This window comes from Erpetoichthys calabaricus, chromosome 3 (genome assembly GCF_900747795.2).
Source record: "Erpetoichthys calabaricus chromosome 3, fErpCal1.3, whole genome shotgun sequence".
Classification (NCBI taxonomy): Eukaryota; Metazoa; Chordata; class Cladistia; order Polypteriformes; family Polypteridae; genus Erpetoichthys; species Erpetoichthys calabaricus.
In genome coordinates this window covers 233,959,245-233,985,895 of record NC_041396.2, presented here as the reverse complement: position 1 = coordinate 233,985,895, position 26,651 = coordinate 233,959,245, and the positions used below count along the sequence as shown (strand labels likewise).

At 37.0% G+C, this 26,651-nt stretch overlaps 1 protein-coding gene across 1 annotated transcript; it reads left to right on the top strand.

Moving 5' to 3' along the window:
* The first annotated feature begins 203 nt into the window (after positions 1-203).
* On the top strand, positions 204-26,651 carry nup43 (nucleoporin 43). Its single transcript, XM_028797900.2, has 8 exons — positions 204-437; positions 1,209-1,322; positions 2,733-2,810; positions 11,814-11,976; positions 17,429-17,561; positions 17,698-17,849; positions 25,292-25,405; positions 26,225-26,651. Exons 1-8 carry the CDS (start codon positions 318-320, stop codon positions 26,452-26,454), a joined length of 1,104 nt encoding a protein of 367 aa, XP_028653733.1. The 5' UTR covers positions 204-317; the 3' UTR covers positions 26,455-26,651.

Sequence of the window (26,651 nt, the reverse complement as noted above, 5' to 3'; positions counted from 1 at the left end):
TTAAAAGGATGCTGTTTTCCTTGTTTCCGAAAAGATTTTTTAATGCATAATTTAATATAAAAAAGCGCAATAAAAGACAACATCACTTTATTTCGAGATAATCTGTAACCATTCAAACCTCAAGGGGACATTACTTCAACCTTCTCATGGTGGAAAAATACAGCTTGTCCTCTTTAGCTATCCGTTGCTTTGTCAGTAGCCAATCAGGTAACTGTTTTGAAAAAAGCGGAAGGGGCGTTCTCGGCGGCATATGGAAAAAAAGTGTGTAGGTTTTTTTTGGTAACGCGTGAGAAAAGACTGTCGTTGCTGCCTGTTTGATGGAGCTTTTTAATGCAAAGTTTGTGTCTCATAAAATTAGCCGGACACGATGGAGCCCGGTATCCTCCACATCGCTACAGTCACCCGAGATTTTCGCTACGGGATCGTGGGATAACGAGGTATTATAGTGTGTGCAGAATGCCGGAATGTGCGTTTGATAGGTTGTTTTCATAATTAATCCTTTATGATGTTTTCTCAGTGTTTACCTTTTTTCTCTGCAGAACTTTACACTGTTTTGGTTTTTGTTATGGAGTAACGTACAGCGGAGCACATACTAATATATATATATGGGATCCTTTTGTAATTTGTCGCAATGTTTGTATTGCACGCGTACCTTGTGATGTCAGTTGGACTGTAAATTAAATAAGTCAGATTTTTTTATTTGTTATTGCCTTTTACTGTAAAACCTCCCCAGCCACATTACGTATCCAGTTTAATTTTACGAATTGAGCACATCACGTTGCAAGTTTGCCAGGTGTCATTCAGTAAACCTACGCCGTATTTTTTGTAATAGAATAACTTGTACAGTATTTACATGAATAGAAAAAATTGGAAAAATCAGTTTAATATTTATATACTAGACTGTGTGTTCACCCTGAGATGAAACGGCGCCTTGTCCAGTGCTTGCTGAGATAGGTTACAGCCGCCCCACAACACTGCTCTGGGTAAAGCGGGATTGGAAGATAGATGAATAATATGGAAGTGAATTTTATCTTGTGTTTAATGTGGCCTTCTACTGGTATTATTTCATGTCTCTGTAGAAGGAGGCATGCAATTAAGAATTTTACCATACCTTGTACTCATTACAATAAACTTGAACTTGAATAAATTGAAATATGTTGAATGTTTATCTGTTCTTATAACACACCCCGTTTTATCTTCTTCATCAGCACAACAAAATTTCAATTTGGTCAATTAAAACGAATGTAGGAGATGATCATTTTGAAGGTGATCCTCAATTGCTTTGTGAATACAAACACGATGGAGATGTTATGGATCTTCAGGTAATATTTTTTCATTGTTACTTGAGTTAGGTTTCCAGTTAATCCATGTTCTGCACTAATAGCTGAGTAAATTATAATTACAGTTGGAACATCCTTGTGCTTTACAGATCAGCAATTATCAATAAGTGGCACTGCATCTTCTGCCTTAGTAACTGTTCAGGTGAACACCGTTTTTGGACCTTTTTATGTCAGTATCTCATTATGTATTTATGATATTAAGGAAAACAGTTGCAGGGTTGAAGAGCTTGTGTTTGAATTCCCGCACATTGTTAACATCTGATGATAGATGTTTGTGCTTTGTGCTGTTAGCCTGTGTGTAGAAACAAAATGCAAGAGTAACACAAAAATGTAGATTACAATAAACACGTATTTGGTAATCTATTGGTTGCACACAAAAGACTCATTCACACTTACACTTCAGACACAAGTTGTTGTCTACTTTTTTCTTCAAGCCCCTTATTAGTCTAAGCAGACGTTTTTTTAAACAAGTCTTGAATACTATATTTAAATATGATGTACCTCCACAAGTAAAATTAGTTGATTCATGTTAGCACAATGAAGACTTGCTGATTGTTTTCAACAGGTATTTATTTGGTCAACTTGCTGGTAGTAATTTTTGATTGTTTGGCTGGTGAGTTTACTAGGATCACATCTCTGTAGTAACCTCAACAATGCACTTTAAATTTAAAATTTTTATTTTATTAGTAACTTGCTGTTTTCTTTATTGGTAATGTAGTAAGAAAAGGATAAGGAAATACTACATAGAAATAGCGTGTTGGCGTTTCAAAATTAAGCTTTACAATTGTGAATTAAATGTACAACACTCCCATAGACATGCTTGCTTACGTTTTGCACAGTGGAACTAAAAATTTATTGTTCTCTTGATAAGCCCCATATTCATAATTTCATACCATAGCATTCATGTAGGCATGGTGTTCGGAAAGCTACTATGTAATATCTTAAGTGTTTGTGTGTGTGTGTGTGTGTGTGTGTGTGTGAGGGAGAGATAATATAATGGTACTTTTTAAGTTAAATGTAGATTTATTGTTTGCACTAAATAACTTATGATCAGAATGCATAATAAAAACTTGGAATACAGTAAATTGTTAAGTGGACTAGGCATTAGACCTAGCGGTTGAAACTCAGTATGTGGATGGCCATCTATCTGATAAGGATAGTGTTACATTTTAACATGTATTAAAAATGAATTGAAAAATGTGTGAATGAAGTTGTTTCAGAAAAAAAGTATGTGGAGTGATTTTAATACAATATCCTATGCTATTCTACAATATTTCCTTGATTTTATATGAATAGTGCTTTTGTGAGATTAAGAATTTTTTTATCATATAAGGATTAAATATGCTACTGTTAAACAAAGCTTTAATTAATTATACTGAAAAATTTTTCTAGTTTTTAGATCAAGAAAAATTTGCTGTGGCTTCATCTACTGGGTCGTTGACCATCTATCGTTTTCAGCCAAGCAGTCAGGTAAATAGCGTTCATCACTGCTATTCAGCTGTTCTTTAAAGGCAAGGGTCATTGTTTTTCATGGGGTGATCCATGTATTTGAATTCACCAATATAATAAAGTGACTGTATACTGTATATTAACTACTAAGTCTGTTTACTTATACTCCGCTGTAATTATTTGTTTCCTCTGCTAATTACAATGGGGCGCAGAGTTCTTTCTCAAAAGACCTTTTCTTTTGGTACGAGTCATGGCATGCTTAAATCTTCGGTCTTTTTAAGTGCTTAGATAGTTTATAAAGTTTTAATCCATCTCATATGAACCAGAGCAACAACCTTCAAACACAAGAAGTCAGTATAGCATTTTTTCTTTCCCGCCCAACCAAGCTAAGTGAATGATGGTGAAGGGCCTCGGTAAGAGAGGTAATCAAGAACCCAATGATTATTCTGGCAGAGCTCCATGGAACCGGTGTGGTGATGGGGAAAAACACCCACATCCAAAAGGACAACCTCTACTAGCATAGTGAAACACCCATTTATTAAAACAAGCTTAATGATACAATTCTAGGTCTGTCTGTTTGGATAGTGTAGTGCATTTATGAACCTGTGTGTGTCTTGTTGTCTTTTATTTTTGACCGTTCCAATCCTGTTGTGGATGATACGATGCACAGCTACAGTATATGCCTCACAGTTTACTGTCCTGTGTCGGCTGCTTGTCTTTGTTCATCCGACATTCCTACCTTCTAGTGGACATCGGCCGACATTACACCCGGGTAGGGGAACAGACATTGGGCGGACGGACATCTTATTACTTTATATATACAGTCACTGTCTGCTTTATTAGGTACACTTTGCTAGTTTTGGGTTTGATCCCTTTTTGCCTTCAGAACTGCTGTCATTCTTTGTAGCATGGGCTCAACAAAGTGCTGGAAACATTCCTCAGGAATTTTGGTCCACATTGATATGATAGCATCACCTAGCTACTGCAGATTTGTCGGCTGCTCCTCTATGATGCATCTTTCCTGTTCCAACACATCCCAGAGGTGCTCTGTAGGACCAAGATCTGGTGACTGTGGAGACCATTTGAATATAGCGAACTCATTGTCATGTTCAAGAAACCAGTTTGAAGTGATCTGGGTACACTGCAGTCATAAAAGGGTGGACATGGTCAGCAACAATACTCGGGTAGCTTGTAGGATTTTAATGATGTTCAGTTGGTACTTAAGGACCCAAAGTGTGCCAAGAAAATATCTCCCATACCATTACATCACCAGCACCAGCCTGAACCATTGGTACAAGGCAAGATGGATCCATTGCAGGTAGGATACAAGGCAGGACCCTACCATCCGAATGTCGCAGCAGAAATTGCAACTTATCAGACTAGGCAACGCTTTTCCAGTCTTCTGTCATCCAATTTTGGTGAGCCTGTGTGAATTGTAGCCTCATTTGTTTGTTCTTTGCTGACAGGAGTGGCACACAGTGTGGTCTCCTGCTGCTGTAGCCTATCAGCTTTAAGGTTCAATGTGTTGTGCATTCAGTGATGTTCTTCTGCATACCTTGGTTGTTAAGAGTGCTTATTTGAGTTACTGTTGCCTTTCTCTCAGTTCGAACCAGTCTGGCCATTCTCCTCTGAGCTCTGGCATTAAAAACTGCCTTTCACTGAATATTGTCCCTTTTTCAGACCATTCTCTGTAAACCCTAGACATGGTTGTGCAGGAAAAACCCAGTACATCAGTTTCTGAAATACTCAGACCAGCTCGTCTGGCACCAACAACCATACTACGTTCAAAGTCATTTAAATCACCCTTCTTTACTATTCTGATGCTCGGGCAAGTTCTTTTAACCTGTTCTTTTCCTAATTAAAAATGTGAGCTGCTGTACTTAAAAGAAGCCTGCTCATCATGCACTCTCAAGACAAGAAATGGCTGTAAAAGGATAAAATGAAAAGGTCAGATTTCCTTAAATCAGCTTCTCTTTTAATTTCTGCCAGATGTGCCTCTTCTCTTCCACTGCAGATTCAAATAAACAACATTTGTTGTTCCTCTCCATATACAGGACAACTCCTCAGATCAACAATTCTCCATTTGTTGCTCCATTATTTAATGTAAAAGCCAATATTTTGGTCTTGTAATATATGCTTGCCAGCTCTCTATCTACAAGAGGTTTTGGGAGCAAAACTACATTTACACTTCCTCAGTTACCATAATACTTTGCATAAAGGATCATTACAAGTAACTTACCATAAAGCTTAGAAAAGCAGCTACTGAAAAAATGGTCAATTTATCAAAAAATGATTGAGTCATTTAGAGTGAACATCGGCAGATTAAGGTTGCCGGCCAATTGAGCGGAGCATTACTAATTTTTTTACTATGAGTGAAATGAATTGTAATGTTAGTGATGGTTAACAATGTTTTACACATTTTTTAACAGAGATTTCAGATTAACTTTACTGTAGTCACCCAGTACATTGAATCTGCTTCAAATACACTTGGGCTATCAATTTAACCAAAATTTATGATTCAGATATTCTTATCAAAACAGGTGTACATTCAGCCATATTCATTAAGGTTAAAAATTCTAGGTGCATTGGGCATGGATATGCTGTTGTTTTATTATTACTAATGTTTTAATGCTTTTTGCTCATGATCTATCTTTATAGCATACTTATGACTTGTGCATGGTTGCTTAAAAGGCATCTGTGAAAATTGTGACATAAGATGAAAGGGAAATGAAAGGCACATCATATGGCCTTTTTCTACCTATAATACGCTGACCATTTGCACTGCATCACATTCCCAGGGCCAGTTCAGCCATGGGAAGAACACGAGACAAGTGCTACCATATGCGGTGTTGCAAAAATGGATCCTTATTAGCAAGCAGCCGCCCACCAAGCAGACCACACAGGCCAGCAGCCACAAGGTGTTCCCCTCCCTCCTAACACAGAGGATAGGGCACCCATTCCTATGCTTCTGAAGATGGTACCTTCAAATGACCCAGTCTGTTCCCTATTTTGCTTTGAGCACACAGCTACAATGATGCGCTTGGACAGAAGAAACTCTGCTGTCATTGTCGCTCCACTTCTGACCAGTGATGCTCAGAAAGCTATGTGAAATATCCCCCTTGATAGGCATGATGGTTGCGACCTTGTGAAGCCGCAAATTTTTTATCACGCAGACCCTGAGTTCTCTTGCCAAAGGGTCTAAATTCCATGTCTGGCAGGTGGGTCCATTACTTTGTGAATCTGATCCCATGCCTGTTCTTTGGTAACTCCATGGAACGCATTTTAGAAAAGCTTGCTGTCTATGACGTGCTCTATGGATCTGGCCAGGAGACTTGAAAGCACACAAGCCACCTGGAGAGAGAGGGTCTACCCCAGCATGACCCTGGCTCCTGAGCTGTTGTTTCAACATTGTCTGACTCCCCAACCTGGAAATAACTTCTTAGAGCCTTGTATTCAAAATGTTATTCCGGGTGTTCAAGGTTTTCTTCCCCTACACTCCCCTAAAAAATTTCCAGGCCTTGGTCTGACAACTCCTTGTTCTGGAACAACCTCCTGCACAGAGTTCTGCCCCCATCAGTTAAGTTCTAGTTCATGCAAAAGCTCCTAGAGCTCTGGTGGCAGGAGAGGCTGGCCAGGCCAGCATCCCCAGCAGAAGACACAGTTGTGGGAACATTGGTGCTAAGACTGAGCGCAGATGCTTCTGTGGCATTCGGCCTGAGCACATCACGAGATTGCTTCTGCAGTTATGTTGCAAAAGCTTTGCGCAAGTGTACATTCGTTGTGTTCATTAGGATGCTAAGCAATAAGAGACTGCTACTCCTAATGAAACAGAGCAGGGTGTACAGCGGTTTTGGACACTTGCACCTGGCCTATGGTTAGTGGGGAAAGAGAATGGTAGAAATTCTTATGAACCAAGCATTAGTGAAAGCCACTGCTGCTTCTCAGAATGAGGTTGTTATTGGTGAACCATAATGTTGTTTTTTTCCCCTTCCCTGTCTGACATGTTTACAGGCAGTATTCAGTAGGTTGAGAATGGCTAGTTTAATGGCAAATCCAAGAAAATGTAAATTGGGTATGTCAAAGACTCAGTACTTGGGCTTTGCTGTGGGTAAAGATTTGATTAAGTCACAAATGAAAAAGACGAGGGAGCTCTGCAGATGCAGAAACGGGTCCATGCTTTCTTAGGGCTGGCCAGTTATTATAGCTATTTTATTCTCCAATTTTGCTAGCACCCTTAACCGATTTGTCAAAGGGCTGTAAAAATCATAGCATTGTGTGTTGGGATAATTGCAATACACTAATTCTTTTTTTGATTTGGAAACTGCCTGTTCTTCTTACATTGTTCTGAGAAATCCGGACTTTACCAAAGGTTTCATTCTGCAGACAGTAGTAGGTTTGGTTTAGGAGCTGTCCTGACCCAAGTTTTTGTAACGAGGATCTCTGCTTCTCAGCAGCAGGGACAGGGAGACTGGTCATAATTGAGGGAAGGTTGAATGCAGCCCAATACTAAAAGGTCCTTGAAGAAAACTTGCTCCAAAGTTTATGTAACATAAAACTGCAGCAACAAAGCTGAAGTGGCTTTGGGACAAGTGTCAGTCTGTCCTTGAATGATATAGTCAAAGACTAGACTTAAACCACTAGAACATGTGTGGAGAAACCCAAAGTTGGCAGTTTATAGATGCTAACCCTCCAGTCTAACAGAGCCTCAGGAGATCTGTCAAGAAGAATTGGAAACCCAAATTTAAGTGTGCAAAGTTTGTAGTAGTGCTGTCAGAATAGACATCACAATTTTTGAATATAATTCACATCTTTATACAAATATTCTTATTCAAAGTCAAATAATGACATTCAATTGAACTGTCCTTTTTCTGTTTTTCACCTTCAATATTGCAGTAATTTTAGCTTTGTGTTACTCCATGCTGTAATACTTTTTTACTCTATATTTCTACGATCAGCGTTTTTACAATTTTTAGATAGATAGATAGATAGATAGATAGATACTTTATTAATCCCAATGGGAAATTCACATTCTTCAGCAGCAGCATACTGATACAATAAATAATATTAAATTAAAGAATGATAACAATGCAGGTGAAAAAAAACAGACAATAACTATGTATAATGTTAAATATTAACGTTTACCCCCCCTGGTGGAATTAAAGAGTCGCATAGTTTGGGGGAGGAACGATCTCCTCAATCTGTCTGTGGAGCAGGACAGTGACAGCAGTCTGTCGCTGAAGCTGCTCTTCTGTCTGGAGATGACATTATTTAATGGATGCAGTGGATTCTCCATAATTGATAGGAGCCTGCTGAGCGCCCTTCGCTCTGCCACAGATGTTAAACTGTCCAGCTCCATGCCAACAATAGAGCCTGCCTTCCTCACCAGTTTGTCCAGGCGTGAGGCGTCTTTCCTCTTAATGCTGCCTCCCCAGCACACCACTGCGTAGAAGAGGGCGCTCGCCACAACTGTTTGATAGAACATCTGCAGCATCTTATTGCAGATGTTGAAGGAAGCCAGCCTTCTAAGGAAGTATAACCGGCTTTGTCCTTTCTTGCACAGAGCATCAGTATTGGCAGTCCAGTCTAATTTATCATCCATTTATCATTCATTACGTGTTAGCTTTGACAGATGTTTCTTCCGCTTCACTGTGGTTTTTCGTAAACAGGTGTACTAACAACAATATCTAAAGCCTTGTCCAAAGCACTTGAAATATCATTTTGCTCCTAATCTTGTTTCGTTTCACTCCTGAATCTAAGAAAGAAAGGAAAGAAAGAAAGAAAGTTGGTAATTTTATAGAAGCTCTTTAAATAAATACATACATACATAAGTAGATAGATAAATATTTATACACATGTAGTTATGTGGTCTGAATATACACCAGCGTGACTAAAAAGGAAGAAAAATGTAAAAAGAAAGAAGACTCCTGAATTGGCAATCACAGCCACAGTGAGGCATTATGATGGCAATTTGCCGTTGGCACCAAAGTAGTGTTTCTTGACACACTTTTGCAGGATACTTCATTGGCTGAAAGTACTCGGTATCAGTGTGTTGTGGAGAGGATATGCAACATTGTTCATAATGGCACTCAGTTTTGTTTTAATTCTCTCCTTTGCTACTACCTCGAGGGGGTCCAGTGTGTGTCCCATACCTGAGCCTGTCTTTTAATTAGCTTATTCATTCAGAGGGCCTCTCTTGAAGCACACCACAGCATAGAAAATTTAACTGGCCATCACAGAGTTGTAGAAGATGTGAAGGACATCACTACACATATCAAAAGAATGCAGTCTCTTAAGGAAGAAGTTCTGCCCTTTCTTATGATAATAATAATAATAATAATTCTTTGCATTTATATAGTGCTTTTCTCACTACTCAAAGTGCTCAGCAATTGCAGGTTAAGGGCCTTGCTCAAGGGCCCAACAGAGCAGAGTCCCTACCTGTTATTGATGTGGATCCCCAAGTACTTGTAGACGTGCACTACCTCTACATCCACTCTGTGAACAGTGACCAGACATAATCAGTTCTTTTGTTTTGCTGATGTTAAGGTGTAAACAACTTTATTTGTACCATGAAACAAAGTTCTTCACCTGACTCTTATACTCTGTCTCATCCTCTTTATCAGTACATCCAATAAGTGCAGAATCATCTGTGAATTTCTGCAAGTGACGTGGTCTGGAGTTATATTTATAGTCGGAGATGTACAGTGCAAATACAAAAGGATACAGAACTGTTCTTTGTTTTGCTCCATTGTTGCTCATATCTGGCTCATTCCATACAAAATCAACCAATGGCCCACGCACTTCAAAATCAAAAAATTCTGGAAAAATTACCATATGTACCCATGTTAGACAGGAGATGCCCTGTAAAATTTTTTTGATGCACGATCAATACTTTCCAAGATACATCCAGTGTACTAAGGAAGGGGGGGTGTCGATTTTATCCGGCCACATTTTTCATCATATTTCACAAGTCCTTAACTCAAGAGCAAAACCACAGAGCTGGCTCAGGCTTTGCCAGCTGGTACATTTATCGGTATAGTATGTGTCAAAATTGAAACATTTGGTCCAGATGACCCTGCATGATTAAATCAGCCCCTTGAAACTGACCAAAGTTTATTTTGAGTTTTTGGCTTAGCTATGTTTAAGCCCCAGAAACAAATATTTTTAACCAACACAGACTTTAGATTTTTTTCTCCTTATTCAGATAACTATGTAAGCTATATTGAAAAAGCAATAAACAGAAAAGTAGCGGATTCGGATTTTGAACAGACCTCTCAAATCCAAAAAATAATTTTGGATCCATTTTCAGAGCATCGTAGCCGCATGTGGGAACGTGCTAATCATTTTAAAAATATTTTTCATTTATTCTACATTGTCCCTTCTTTCTCAAAACACAGACCTTACTTTTCTTATGCAAATCTTTCATGTTTATATTCCATCCTAAACATAGGCTGAATTCGCCTTGTGTCAGTAATAATTGAGTTTTCAGTCAGTAAGTTATCAAAAATGTCAAACTTTTTTTCATATCAAATGACGGTGTCCTATTTCATGTTGCTGAACAAAGAATACAATTCTCCAAGGCCAAAAGAGTACCTTGTACTAGAGAATACCACTGTTACATCTCTATAGAAGATGACAGACTCTAAGTCAGCCAGGTGTCTAGTAAAGTTCCTGTCCTTTCACGATCACACTCCTGATGGAATAGATGCATCCCTCACATTAGACCAGTGTCCTGTTGGAGGTTATGTTGGGTGCATATATGATGAAAAAATGTTGGATTGGTATGATTCGTGACAAGAGTGAGGTGGAATCAGACATATATCAGATCAGATATGTTTCATGCATCTAAACTATCCTGCATAGTCTTTCCTTTGGCCATCTAGAGATGATATTTGTTGGGTGCCATTACATGGCACCTACAGCAGTCAGTGGGAGGCAGTACCATGTTAATCTCAAAGACAAAGATGCCCTACACTCTGCACTTCAATTGAAACAGAAATAAAATGAGTCACATTCCTGCTCCTGCAATACCAAGATGTTAACATTTCATTATAACTAGTTTTATATTAATGATAAATCAAACAGCTGTTGTTCACATGTTGTGCTTAATGTCCTTTGGTGATTTTTTTTTTTTTCATTAATCCTAAACCTAAGTTAGTGGTGAAGTACTTGATGATTATCCTTACTGACAAATCATGAATTTAACCCATGTTTATAATGGAAAATAAAAAAAGAGATTCACGCAAGAAAAGTAAGACGGTTTTTTTTTGAGAAAAAAGGACCATGTAGGATATTATTATATTATAATAATTTCTAAAATGTCTGGAAATTTCCATAGTGCATTAAGCTGGTATGAAAATTAGACCCAAATTGATTTTTTCACATTTGTGAGGTTTGCTGGTCAAACACTGATACGGTTTCTTGTTTGTTTATAACCTTTTGTAGGTATCTAAACATGAAAAAAAAATTCAGCAGGCTGTATCAGTTAGAAGTATGTTTTCTGAAAGCCTAAACATGGCAAAGTCAAAGATGCAATTTTTTTTTCTTTTCCATTGTTGAAGGTCTCCTCTTACCAAGAGGTATCATCTGGTCTAAAATTTTGATTTTGTTACATACAATACCTTTAAAGGTACCAGTATGCAAATTTTGAGCCAATTAGGTGGTTTAGTTGTTGAGATATGGTCTTGTGAAACTAATGAAAAAATAAAGTGTGCAAGGTATAGTTTGCATGTGCTGAAAACAAAAGTATTCTCTATGGGTACCAAGGCCAATTGTTAAGCCTTAAATATCAAGGGGAATTTTGTGTGCAGATTTTTATTACAACTGATTGTCTGTATTCAGTAGTTAATTAAAAGTACTGTTTTTTTCTTAGTAAGACTGTTAAAATGGTTTTAACAATACAATAGTTTACTGTTTTAAATATAAAACAAATGTAAAGGGTAAGAAAGAACAATATTAATCTTATTAGGCTATCTTGGAAGTCCTAAATGAGTAACATTTAAAATCTTTTTTCTTTTTAACTTACAGAAGATTACTGTAGTCCATCAATGGGACCGTACACATTACTATTCCTATGGCAACGCACCATGCACTAGTGTTGCCTGCCGTTCTCCAGAAATCGTAACAGTGGGTGAAGATGGGCGAATCAACCTCTTTAGAATGGACCATAAAGGCATTGAACACACTATAGGTAAAATGTTTCTAGCTTGATATGGCACTATTTTGTGACTGTTGCTTTTTTGTGCTAGTATTTTGTTTTGAACTTTTTCTTAAAACCTGTATTGATTAATGTCTTTATAGGTTTAACCTAGTGAAATTAAACATACCTTTTAAAAATATACATAGTGTACAACAATTATTAGCACTTTATAAATGTTAAACAAAAAGGCTGGGAGCTATGTTTCCTGTTTAAAGTGGGAAAAATACACACTGTTGTTTTAATTTAATACATTATTTTACATCAAATTGGTTTTAATGAATAGAACCTTTTCTAAACTATCACCTTCAATAACACTAGTGGGAAAATTAGATCCTTATTGTTTAGTACTTGTTACCATGTTCACGTTTACATAATTGGGATGGTTCTTCAATTATTACTTTAGGTATTTTGCCACCACAGGAACTTTTTTCATGAACCAAAGACTTTAGAAACTCAGGAACGTTTGTAGCATTCCCACCACAGGAATTCAGGCCAATTTATAGTTCCTGGCACTTCTTTAGTTCCTTTTTCAGGGTATGTACTTTTCATTCAACCAGGAACTGTAGTGGGTTGGGCTTGGGCGATGTATTGTGCTGATTGGTTAACCAAAAGCACTGGTTACATCTTGTAAATCTGTGAGAAATTTAGACTTTGGGGAGTTTTCAGTGAAGTTGGAGGACCCTACTTTGCGCCATGTCACCCTTCATAGCTGCCTCCCTGGTGCATCACACCCTGCACTGCATCGAAGCAATAAATTTTGGGGGAAATCACCCGTGAACTGACATATGACACTGCATCACTCTTCTTTACACATCACATATTTGGCCTAAAAATTATAGTTCCCGTTGTGCATTGGGAAAAGTAGCCTAGGGCTTACATCGTAAAGGAACTCATTAGTTCCTGAAAAGACAGTTCATGAGGTGGAAAAATGCCTTTTGTGTGTAAACTTTCTATATCCTTGATGTTCTAAAACTATCCTTTTAAATCTGAATAAAAAAACAATGTATTTGAAGATTTTGAGGTATATGTTTACTTGTACTTTCATACTTGGAATGCCCATCATTAACCAAGTTGCAACTTTCTGGCATTATCTATAAAATTTTATTCTAGAAAAGCTTGATGGTCATTTGTGTAGGGTTTGCAATATTTTTGTTGTGATGCGATTTTATCAGTGCACCAAGAAAATGGATCATGATATTTCTGCTTTTTTTTTTGCTTGTGATAGGTATAAGACATTCCTACATTTTGTTACTTGCATGACAAAAAATGCATTTTTTTTCTGAAATCCCTTAGGTACTTCATCACAAATGTTACCACTGCTGTATCTTTGCAGTGGATTAAATGGATTGTCAATGTTGTCATAATTTAGAAAATGCAAGGCATCACACGTTGATTTGTTAGTCCCTTCCCCCATGAGAAATGGATAGTGTTCAAGATATTTTGCTTGCACAAGTTTAATAATTTATTGCGAGAACGACATGTTAATGTAGGTGTAATATAGCCCCAGTAATTTTAAACACACTTTAATACTGTATATATTAAAAAAAAGGTGTAAACAATTTAATCTCAAGTATTTGTTAACTGCTATGCTGTAAACATAAAGGCTTATCTCACTAAAATTCTCCAGAAATAAATTTAAACAATGTACCAATGTGTGGATTTCTATACCATAACTGAATTTATACTTGTGTGATGAATTCAGTTAATTATTTTTTTTAGTAGATTAAATAAGTTAACATATTTTTACCTTTAGCAGTATCATATCTTTAACTTTAGTCAGTGAAAAAGTAAATGATAAACTGCATCATTTGATTAGATTGAATCCAGGTATAGAGTAGAAATTATTTTACTTCTACTGAATCTATGCAGTATACAGTAGTTCTGATGTTAAGCAAACTTGCACAGTAAATTGAAACTGTTTGTTGTAAATAAAAAAGTATTTTAAAAAAACTCCAAATGTAACCCACATAACAGTTTAGTATATTAATATGATGATTTTGCTGTCATATGAAAAATGTATTACTGTGCTTGCTAAACCTATTTTTTAATTAAAATGTTCAGAAAGTGTGTCTCACATTGTACTTAATGGTGAATTTTACGCTTTAATAACATTCGTTAAAATGCTAACATTTGTAGCTATAAAATGACCCAAAATATTTTTTCTGGAACATATACAGTACATATTTCTGGTTGCATCAGGTTCCTAGTCTGCCAGTGTGGCCATTTGTAAATCTTTTCTGATAATGTGAATATTTTGTTGAAGCAAGAGACCTCAGAAATAGAGTTCTGAAAAGAGGGTAATTGCAGAGTGTTATGCCAGTAGAAAAAACCGTCTTGTCAGGCATTTTAATCTGCTCTCTGATATCTTTTATCCAAGTCAACAATGCTAAATGGAGTATACTGAAATATTTGTACATACTGAGTTTACTGAATGTTTTTAAGAAGCCTTCACTTGTTTGCTTTTACTTGAGAAAGCAATATCATAGACTACACGTTAGCTGAACATATGGAGAAGCAATAAGCCTCTTTCAGTCAGTATTTCATATCTTAATTCAGAACATTATCAATGTGTATGCATCTGCTGCATAAGTGTACATAAAGGAAATGGTGACATTGAAAATCGTAGTAACAATTTCTTTCAACATGGGGTAAGAATTTAGCACAAGTGTAATTTATTTGCTATTCTTTCCATACCTGTACAGTATATGTATGTAGGAAAAAAGAGCTGTGAATAAGAATACTGCAGGCATTTAAACAATGTGATACAAACAGTATTTGTCTCTCACGTTTATGGTGATAAAAAGTATCACAATTTTGAATGCTGTAATAAAAAAAGTTTTCTCTGTAACAGGAGAAGGGATGAAATAAAGGAGTAAGGGGGGGGGGGGGGGGTTGGTCGCTTCAGTGCAAAACCAGCTACAAAGATTGGAATGTTTGGGATGATAGCGAAAGAATGTTCAAAAACTTGCTTCTCATAAAGAGTTTCAGAATGTTATGGGAATACAGTCAAGGCCATGTACTTGTTTTTCACTTCGAGGGGCTTCATTGCAAGCAACGCTTGTTATTGTGTGTCTTCTGATACTAGGCACCATCTCAGTGAGGGCCAAGTAGAAGAAAAACAATACTGCGTCCCGTGGAAGGGTGTGTGCTAAAACTGATCACTTCTGTATACACTGCTTACACGTAAGCCATTTTGGGTAAGGACACTCAATTAGTATATAAGGGAAGGTTCCGCCCTCAGTTTCTTCAGAAGCTCAACCGTGGGGAACGTGCACACCGCCCGGTATTGGACCAGGCTCACGAGTTGATCCTCTGACGAGACTGACACGCGGGCTCCCTCAGTCTACTGGTCTAGGATGATGGCTCTGGGTCTTTTGATATTACTGTAAGTATAGTATAATTCACATATCTGTATTACTGTAAGTCAATAGTATAAATCGTATATCTTTATATATATTACTGTAAGTCAATAGTACAATTCCTATATCTGCATGTATATTGCTATTATATTGTATGTAACTGATATTATATTTGAACAAGTAAACAATTGAAGTATTGGACCTTTCCTCTCTGATTCTTGCCTGCTTATTTTCTGTTAAAACCTTTGAACCATTTTCCCAAACTAAAACAAATGCTTAAACCCAACACAGTCATTCTTTTTAATATAAAGTAGTTTAATAAACATGAATAAAGAATGTAAACATTAGAAACATGTTGGAGGGATCAGGAAAGGAGGACCCTATTCCTTTTTATTTTTTTCCCAAATTATATTTTTGTTGTACTTTTTTTGTTTTGTTTTGTGTTTTTTAAGATTTTTGATTTGTTTTCAGTGTGAAATTGTGTAATCGACTACAATAACACAAATAATAGTGTTTTGTTTTTCTTTCTATTGATCTTTTTATTGAAATTTATTGAAATTGCACAAATTGCATATACATACTTTTTATTAACAAGAAGAAAAGGTTGTAAATTGAATCCCTACATGAATATATTAATTATAGTTTAGTACATAGTTGAAAGTAAATGTAAGTATAAATAAAATTGGCAACATAAAGCATCTTAATTTGCCAAACTAAAAGTCCTTAAATTTTAAAGCCCTTTATCAGTGTACTTTGGTTTAACTTGGTGCTTTACTCATTTGACTTATTTCCTTCTCTTGCATACATTCCCTTTAAGTACATGACTGTCAGATTCTTGCTGTTTCACTCACTGAGTGACTCTCTCTTGTCTGTAATTAGTGACTTGTTAATGTTGAAACGTTCTGATATGGACAGCTGCTCTGACTGGGAGGTACATGTTCTTGTTGTCTTGTATCGTTGTAGTGTTTGGGGAGATCCACAGAAAAGGAGAGAGAGATAGAGGCTATTTTTTGAGGCACAGTGTAGAAGTGCTTCAGAAAGCTGTTGCCTAAATTCATAAATATAATATTGCTGTACCCTGAAATTTCCAATTTTCTTAGCTGTTTTGACATTGTTGGAGGTACCTAGTGCTATTTGCCTTGACATTTTCCATTGTAGTCCCATGCTAATAGCTAAGCCTTTGCCGTTGCAAAAAGACATGGAAGCACGGCATAATTGCTGTGAAGAAAAACATCCCTTAAAGTATTAACAAATATGAACATGTTATCCAGTCCAAGGGCAGAATAACTCATAATGTAAAATATGATCAGAAAATATAATTTATATTAATGTATAATGCTCTCTGCCAAGCCTACAAATTCCATGTATTTCTAAGGTTATTTCTGAAATAATTTTTTGTGTCACTTTTTATAATTCTATTTATGTTCTGTGAATCATATAAGTTATTGAGCCCTATACTCACTGTTTTTGGAGTTACTTAACATAAATGCATTGAGTGTATTACTAGTTTTAGGGAACAATTGTTTTTCATGACCCAATCTTAATAGCTCCTTTTTGAGCACAATTGCATGAACAGGCCTAAATTTTATGTATTTGGGTGTTAACAGAGTAAGATTCAGTCACACACTGTATTTGACAAAATATTACTTAATACTACTTTGTATTTACATAATCTGAACTTTCTTAATTTTTAAGGAAGAAATAATGCTGGTCATTTGAAAATGTGTAACATCTTTTGTAAACATGTTGAGAATTCAAGGCTTCTAATTAAACGCATCTAGTATATCTTACACTGTAGTTACTTCATTTAAGTAAACTACATTTTTGCATGGTTTTGATTACCATCCCTTAGTATTTTGTTATCTAACATGACTATAAATGCTAGAGTATTTTAATCATTGCCACATAATATTTAGTTTAGCTTTTCCAAAATAACATGTTGTCATTTAGCTTTTAAATTTGTATGGTAGTTTTTCACAAGCAAAAATATAACTAAAGTTCATGGTTTGTGGTCTGTTTTATAATGTAAAAATGTAAATGAATTATATAATGTCATTTTAATTATCTTCCTTTTTCCTTCTAAGATAATGCTGATAGCAGTACAATACACGCTGTGACCTTTTTAAGAACAGATGAGGTCCTTACAGTCAATTCCATTGGTCAGCTAAAAATGTGGGATATCAGGCAAGGAAACAAACCATCACAGATTTTGTCCATGTAAGTATATTATTTTGGAAATAGGTATCTATCTATCTAAGTTGTGATATTTTGTTTTAAAACTCTTTTCATTAAGGTTATTTTCTCTGTGACCCTAAATATTGTTAATTTATTTATTTATTTATTTGTATTTTAGAAGTGGAGACAGAGTGCCTCTACATTGTGTTGACAGACATCCAAATCAGCAGCACATTGTAGCAACAGGTGGCCAGGAAGGAATGCTGTGCATATGGGATGTTAGGCAAGGAACAGTGCCTTGTTCACTTTTGGAAGCACATTCTGCTGAAAGTAAATACACTTCATTTTTTGAAGCAAGTCTTTCATTCAAGTGCTTTAATTACATTTTAACATCCTATGACATAAATAAAAAGTTAACTTAGTGGATCAGGGTTAATTATATATATTCTTAAACAATCTTGACGTAGTAAACCCAGGGAATGATGTTAAAAAGTAGCTCTGGATAAGCATAGTAAGCCCTAATACAATAAACCAAGGGTATGATGTTAAACAGTCTCCTTAAAAAAAATTAATTAAAAAAAAAAAAAATTTTACACATACATACATATACACATATAATCTATATATATAATTCTCTAAGAAGCCGCCGCCAGAGCGGCACCACACCCATGAAAGCACACAGGAAGGAGCCACGCCCACCAACTCTAAGACCATTGGATACGACGAAAACTCGCAGAGCCACACCCACCAACTCGGACACAACGCCTCGGAAAACACGCCGTCATTTCTGTTTGTCTGTGCTACAGTCCGCATGCAGTTCTGAGCCACGTTGACTTTTCGGTTACGACGCACGACTGCGTGCAACATCGCAAACTGTTTTACACGCTACATACAGCAATTCGCATCCGTGACAAACATGTGTCTTCTTAGATGGTCCTGCAGGAACACGGAAAACATTTCCCCGCCCACCAAAGCAGGACCATGTAAGAAGAGGCATGTTTGTCGCGGATTTGAATTGCTGAATGCAGCGTCTAAAACAGTTTGCGAGGGGTATCCCATGGGATCCTTAAAACAATCCTTTAAAACTGAGGTTAAAACACAATGAAGGAAGCAGTCTTTAAAAACCAATAAGCCCTGTGCCTCTGTTTCATTAGCGTCTCACCTGCTTCACCGATGCTGGCCCTGCAACAGTCGAGACGCTCTCTCAGCAGCTGACCTTCTCTGTGCCTGACTCCACTATAGGCTTCAACAAAATTATGAAAGTACGGGCGCATTTGTTTCACACAAGCTGTGTGTGTGGGTTGGTGTTAGTTAGTTAATTAGTTACTCGAAGGATTTCAAGATTTAATATGCACAAGCGGTAACACTGCAAAAGCAGCCCAAACCAGAAAACACGGCTGGCAAAAAGTGGCCGACAAATTAAACGCGTGTGCATTGTACTTACTGAAAGCAGCGTTATGGATTTTGCAAATGTTCATTTTTTTCCCTCTGCTTAAAAAACATTTAAAAAGCGGCATGATTATGCAGCGTATACTACGCCGCGGGTTGGCATGCAGCATGTAAAACAGTTTTTTTGTCTTTTACTATTACACGAAGACAATTTCCCATTAATACTTCGTTACATTGATATAGCGGTGTTCTCAGTATTCAAAGCGCTATCCACACAGGGAGGAACCGGAAAGCGAAACCACAATCTTCCACAGTCTCCTTACTGCAAGGCAGCAGCACTACTACAGCGCCACAAGGCAGTTAAAGAATACACCGGGCTCGATTTTGTTTTCACTTCTGTTTACAGAGATTGGGTCGTAGATAGCATTGTTGCAATGTTACTTTTCTTGGTGGCTTATTACATTACGGATGTTTCACATGTTCATTTTTTCCCCTGTGCTTAACCCTTTAACCGCCAACTCCCTAAATATTCCCCATGCCGGGAGAAATCTGAACAATTTTCGTTTTTTTTACTTTACATTTATTCAAGCAGTATTTACCTGCTGAAATACCTGCTGAAATGTTTCAAATGAATGGTCAATCAAAGGACGTAGCTTGAACAAGCGGTCACGGTTTGGATCTTTCATATCTGGCTCAGATAACGGGCAGCAGTCCAGTTGAGATGCTGGGGATACACCCACTCATCGCCATCATCCGATGCGTCGTCATTCACAGTATCATGCAGCGCACGTTGCTGATCATCATTGTCGCTAAAATCTTCTTCAGAACTGCTACAATCATGATCAGAATTATTGTCCAAAATCGCTTGCAAAACCTCACTTGAAGTCAGTTTACGTTTCGCCATATTCACAACTTTCACTTTCGAATCACATCACGTGAGCGGCCAATACAATACAACAATTACTAAGTTGTCGAAATACAACGTAGTAATAATACCCACGCCAAACTGTCAGTTATACTACGCGCCAGGCATTCACATAACCACAGGCAAATGTGCCGGATAATTCCGGCAGTAAGGCGTCGGCAATAAAGCTACGATGCCGGATATATCCGGCAGAGGGCGGTTAAGGGGTTAAAAGACATTAAAAAAGTGTTTCTCAACTGTGACTCCGGAACATCTCAGTACGCAAGCTATATTAAGCGTCAACAACGAAGACTCGTTACACCTTAATCTACAAGTGCTGACACTTAGCCCTACTGACGAAGTAACTTTCACCAGCGTGGCCTTCTTCGTCACAGACGATCCCGCTTTCAGTCACGGACAATTATATGTTGCTCTCTCCAGAGGTCTATCTTTTCATTCACTCACAGTGGTATCCACAAACCCACCCCATTTGGACAACTGTGTCGTTTAGGAAGTGTTCACCCATCAATACATAATTATGCGGCGTATGCTACGCCGCGGGTTGGCTAGTTGTAATTAAAACATAAACAAAAAGTGGCAGAGAAAAGAAAAGGATGTATAATTACGGTACCAGTATCACTGCAAGCGGATCAAACATCCGGTAAACTCTTCTTTGCCATGCCATGACAGGATGTGACTCACGATCGTATTTCAAAAAAGTGTTGGGATCAGTTTTCTTAGCTCTTTTTCTGCTTCCTTCATAGGGATAAAAATGTAGAGCTTGCCTTGAATGTCCACTTTCAGTTTGACAGGATACAAGAGGCTGTATCTGGTCATGGCTTTCCATAAGCACTTTTTAATGTTGTTAAAAGTGGCACGTTTAGCAGCTGTTGAGGGTGAGAAATCAGGGAAAATACGAATGTGGTTATTTTCAAATATGATCTCTTGTTTTTGTCAGAGAAGGACCATTATTTGTAATTTTTCAAAACACACAATAAGAGTCCTAGGTTTAGAGGTATTTGATCCCCGTATACAGTAAGTTGCTGCTACCTCAGTGTCTGATTTGAAGTCCTCTCCAATTATTTTAGAGAATAGTTCAGGTATGAATTTCACTGGGTTTTGACTTTCACGATTCTCAGGGAGACCTTCGATGTTAATATTATTCCTTCTGCATTCATCTTCCAGTGCAGGAAGTCTGTCTCCAAGTATTTTGCATTCAGAGTTTGCAGCCGTTGCTTTTCCATCAGTGGTAGATTCCAGTTGTTTGGCTATTTCAATTTGAGTTGTGAACGTTTGCTTAACATCTTCCAACTGAGTGCCAAGTGCTCTCAGTTTATTCTCAAACTTAGACGCATTTTCCTGAATTTGTTCCTCACTTTTTTCTAGCATACCTTTAAATGCTGCCTCAAAGTGATTATTTACATGTTTCTCCTGGTCTTTAATATCCTGCAGCAGCTTCTTGTTTGTCTTGTGTATGTCCTTTATTTCTTTCCTTATATAATTTATATCACTTTTCCTAATATCATTTATTTCCTTCCTTATATCATTTATTTGTTTCTTTATATCTTTCTTGAGCTCCTTTATGTCTTGAGCGGTGGCCATTGCAGTGATCATTACCTTCAGTTTGGACAGATCGTTTCAGTCTTTGTGCTCCGTGGGTGAAGTGGCAAGCCCAGTTAAAGTCGATGTTCCTGGCTCGCGAGGAGTAGATGACAACGTGGAAGGCAAGGCCATTTTCAGTTTCAGTGAATCTTCTGGAAACGACAAGCTATCATGACCTGAATCACTTGCACATTCACTCCCACTTTCACACTTGGCTAGAGACAATGCAGCTGCGCCAGGTCCCAGGAAATCTGTGCTTTTGCGTCTCTGTTCCAGGTCAGTCTCTGAAAGGCCGTACCTTGAGCTTGGACTTGATGTCTGTCTAGGCTTGGATGAAACTTTAGCTTTCTTTTCCGTTTCTTTCTGAGCCCCTTTCCTGCCACTCATGTTTATATATGTTTTCATACACTGTAATAGAACCTCCTCGTGTTGGGTAAATACAGGATACCTTGGGATAATTAAAAATAAGAGAAAAAACAACACCACTGCTAACGGAGTTCTGCTTCAGACGTCAATTTCCCGTAACAGACGAGATGAGAATCGAATAATACAATTTATTGATAAACACGAAGAGTTAAAGAAATATAACTGCATATATATTGACATAGCAGACAGGACACAAGACAGACTAGACAGACAAATATAAAACGCAGAACATTCTGTTTGTTTACTAGTTATTTAGAGTTCTAGTTTAACTTGGCACAGATAAACAGTTTTACTGATACCAAGGCTTTAAAGATAGAGCTGCAAGGAAAGGCAGGCCTAAGAGAAGGTTGATGGATGTGGTGAGAGAGGACATGCAAGTGGTGGGTGTGAGAGAGCAAGATGTAGCGGACAAGAATATATGGAACATGATGATCCGTTGTGGCGACCCATAACTGGAGCAGCTGAAAGAAGAAGAAGTTCAATGTTGTGTGGAGTTGTGCCTACTGTTGTTATTCCAGATTCAAGTGGAGGATTCTTCTTGTGTTGGAGTGCACTCTTTCCCTTAGCAGTGTGCTTTTTTGCCTGTTTGCTGTGCTTTTCTTAGCTTGCTCTTAAATTTTCTGCTGTGTCCTCTGCAACTTCATTGGGAAGAGCATTACTCTTTCTGGCACAAGAGTTTAGATGCTAAAGTTCTCTTCTTAAAGTAATGGCTGCTTCTCAGTCTTCTCATACTGGACTTGGTTACTGGCACAGCTTGGCGTGGCATAATGGATCTCAAGTTTCAGGTCAACAAAAAGAAGAGATTGTCGGCTTTCATCTCCCAAAGAGAGAGCGGCTCATCAGCATAAGGTTTCAGAGAGGCGTGCATTTCAGACAGTGCAAGTGGTCATTTCAGAGTGCAACCAAGAGAGATCCCCAGACAGATCGTTAAAGCTAATTTTTGATGGAAGGATAACCTCTAGTGATTGGATTAAAGCTACTTCGAGTTACAGAATTCGTGCCTGCTCTTATGTACCTTATTTTGTCCATCAAAGTTGTCCTTCGTTGAACTATAGCTGTTTGTTAGAATTTTGTTGTTCCATTTGGCACCTTCTGTCTCAAGAAATCTGCAGAGATGTCAGTTCAACTGTGATTTACAACTTTGCTATCAGATGAAGTACAGAGCTGAGTCTGGTATGAATTGCAGTTCAGCCACTTTTTGGAATGTAGGTCGGTGAAGATGGAGCTGGATTTCTGCATCTCTGTTAAATCTTCTCCCTTAACTGGCCTTGTGTGTCACTAAAAAGCCTAGCAGAATGGTCATTATTGATTTTGTTCAACAACAGCTACAACAAAATAAAAACGTAATACAAATTGTAGTATCTGATATTAAATATGTTAATAAAACAATAATTCAGTTGCATCCACTGGTTGTCATCTGGCTCCCTGTAGCCTATCACTTCAAAAAAGGAATATGGTGTAACCTTTGAGACTTCCTACTGTTCATGATGTTACGAATAATTTTATTTACATTTTAATTACAAAATTATTATTTTATTTTTTATTTAATTATTTTAATATCACTTTTTATTATAACAAAAATAAGACTTAACAACAAATACACTGGAAGAAAATAAGGTTTGTAACATAATATACTAACATAATTTATTATTTTAGATAGATAGGCTTTGTCCTAAATTTTGATTATTAGCTTAACATTTTATTGTTGTTTATTCAAAATGTGTTTAAGATCCGAAGGTCTCCTAAACATTATGGCATTATAATTGTCGTCAGTGACAAAACTGGTATGGTAGGTTTTTTGGCAGGCACTTGTTTTGGATGCCACACAAAGATTGAAGCTGGTCACTCTCCATAAAAGTCTTTCCCAATTTGCAGTACCTTACTTGACTACATTCTAAAACGCAGGAGCATTTCTAATTCACATATACACATTAATTATGGATCACTAATTTTCAAACAACCAAAAAGGCACCTGTTATAGAACTACAAGTAGCATAATAGTTAGCACCCTGCTTCATGGATGCAGTATCCTAGGTTTGAATCCCACGACTGATAGTAGTCCATGTGGAGGTGGTATGTTTTCTTCCACTGATCTTCCCGAAGATATGCAGGGTAGGTTAACTGATGATTCCAAATTAGACCCAGTGTGCGTGAATGGATTCAGTCTTACATTAATAGAACAACTTACTTTGTTTTCCATATGATTTGCTATTGCTGTGATTGTAGGTGCACCTTCATAGGTTTGTTCAGGAGAGTATACAGTCAAGACAGTCTAAAAACTGAGTACCAGCTTTAATAGGGTGACCTTGTTACAAATCAGTTGATTCGCACAAATTAATACAGTGAAAAAAAACACTTCAGAAGTTATTTAGCAACTTAAAACAGTTTAAAATTATGTTTAAAAACTGAGTACCAGCTTTAATAGGGTGACCTTGTTACAAATCAGTTGATTCACACAAATTAATACAGTGAAAAAAATCACTTCAGAAGTTATTTAGCAACTTAAAACAGTTTAAAATTATGTTGCAATGCAAAGCAGACTGTTTCTTTATCATTATCTATAGTTAAAGGTTTGTTCCAGCCATTTACTAAAAGGCTTTTTTGTTCTCGTTCAGCGGAAGAACCTCAAATTAATACTATTTGTAGACAAATTACTGTATTTAATGCAGACCAAAGTAGACTCATTTAAACATTGTTTTTATATTTCAATTAAGTATTTTTTTAGGATTCTTGATTTTATTGTTTACATAATGTTAGAGTCATCTCAGCCCACCTAAGATGTGAAAGTCAGACTTCCACTTTTACGAGGGGGAGTCAAGCTAAAGTTAGGAAATGGGATTTATTAGAAAATGGAACAAACCTGAACAAAACTGATAATGTCATTTCTCAATGTAGTCTCCACTCTTCTCAATGCACTTGCACCACCTGCCTGGAAGTACCTGGATTCCAGCAGAATAAAAGGTTTTGTCTTGTCCTCACAACAACTCGTGTACCACTTTCTTCACGTCATCATCTGTCTTGAATCGACCACCCAGATGTTTTTTTTAGCGGTCCAAAAAGGTGGAAATCACATGGTGCCAAATCTGGCAAATAAGGAGGATGTGGCCTCTTGGATCGAATAGCAGGCTTCACGTCTGTCTCCAGCAAGTCACAGTAACTTGCTGTAGTGACTGTAGCACCCCTCGGCATGTAGTGTTCGTCAATAACTCAGGTGCATGAGTGGTTATGAGGACACAACAAGACCTTTTATTCTGCTAGAATCCATGCACTTCCAGGCAGGTGGCGTAAGTGCATAGAGAAGGGTGGAGACTACATTGAGAAATGACATTATCAGTTTTGTTAAGGTTCGTTCCATTTTCTAATAAATCCCATTTTTTAACTTTAGCTTGACTCGCCCTCTTTTATATAACCACTGGTTATCAGTTCTACATCAATGATTTGTCTCTTTCAGTGTGGGAGGTCCATTTTCATCCATCAAATCCAGACCACTTATTTACCTGCTCAGAAGATGGCTCTCTCTGGCATTGGGATAATTCTGGTTCTGATAACCTATCTCTTCTCCAGAGTAAGTTAAAAACAATATATTCTGCTATGGGTGTAATAAAAAAGAGTTTTGACATTTTTCATAAAATTGAGTGTTCATGGATTAAAAAAAACATATTGTCCTAAAAAATCAGCCTTAAAAGAGTTAATGCTACAATTCTAAACATGAGGGTTCACGTCAAGCATGTCGCCAGAAACAGTTTTAAAAATGTTAAGTTAAAACATTCAAACTGAATAAAAGACACTAATGACTCTTTACCCCCTTTTCGATTGGAGTCAGTAATGAACATCTTCTTGTAGTGCTGGAGTACAACAAACCCATGTATGCATTAATAAAAAATTAGATGTTTTTATATTCTACCACTTTATGAACATGGTGATTTCTTTTAATTTTAGCTTGCCTACTTGATTTTAATATTGGTTTTGTAGAATTATGAGAGTGTGAACCTGAAACACAGAAAAAACGCAAAAGCTGCTGTGTTGATAATAATTATTTTAAAATGCATGGTTCATACTGATTTTTTTTTCTTCAGGATTGCTCACCTCTGTTTGCCTAAATGTTAAAGAGAGTTGCTTCTTTTTTACTTTTATATTCCACCCCCACATACATTGGTCTCTCTCTCTTTCTTTTTGTATTTTTAAATATGTTTGCAATTCTCCTCACCTCAGTGGATGTGTAAATTTGTAAGTGAAAATGTGGAAGAGAACCCATGGTCTAAATTAAAATGCTGATAATATTTCTTGATATTTTACCATATAAAACATGGTGTTTTCATTGAATGCATTGCTGTTTTTAGCTTGTTTGTACTTATATTAACACTGTTGTATCTTAATTTTTAAGGTGGTAGAAATGCATCTTTTATGTCGAGGAACATGTCTGCCTCTTCGAGCATCAACCAGCCCCACATTAGTTCCTGGTTAAATACACATTCAGCTAAGGGACGCCTAGAGACCACTAATTTACTTTCTGGTCAGAATATGTCTGTGAACAGCCTGGATGTTCTAGGCAAGTGCCTTGTTTGTGGTACTGATGGGGAAGCCATATATGTCACTAGGCACCTGGGACTTTAAAAGTAAATAATGCACATTCTTGTTTTATATTTAAACTATATTTTAAGTAATGTAATGCATTTGAAATGGGCATAATAGAATGTTACTGAAGTATGCATACATAATTCATTGCTTAGCACTCTTTTGATATTCAGAATGTACTGTCAAAATTCCATCATTAGTACTATTTTTGTTTTTGTATTAAAATATTTTTTTCC

Excerpts from the sequence above, each read along its gene's own strand:
- nup43 (XM_028797900.2), top strand. The coding sequence starts at position 318 with ATGGAGCTTTTTAATGCAAAGTTTGTGTCTCATAAAATTAGCCGGACA. Across the intron at positions 1,323-2,732 it reads GAGATGTTATGGATCTTCAG|TTTTTAGATCAAGAAAAATT; the intron begins GTAATATTTTTT and ends AAATTTTTCTAG. Across the intron at positions 11,977-17,428 it reads AGGCATTGAACACACTATAG|ATAATGCTGATAGCAGTACA; the intron begins GTAAAATGTTTC and ends TTTCCTTCTAAG.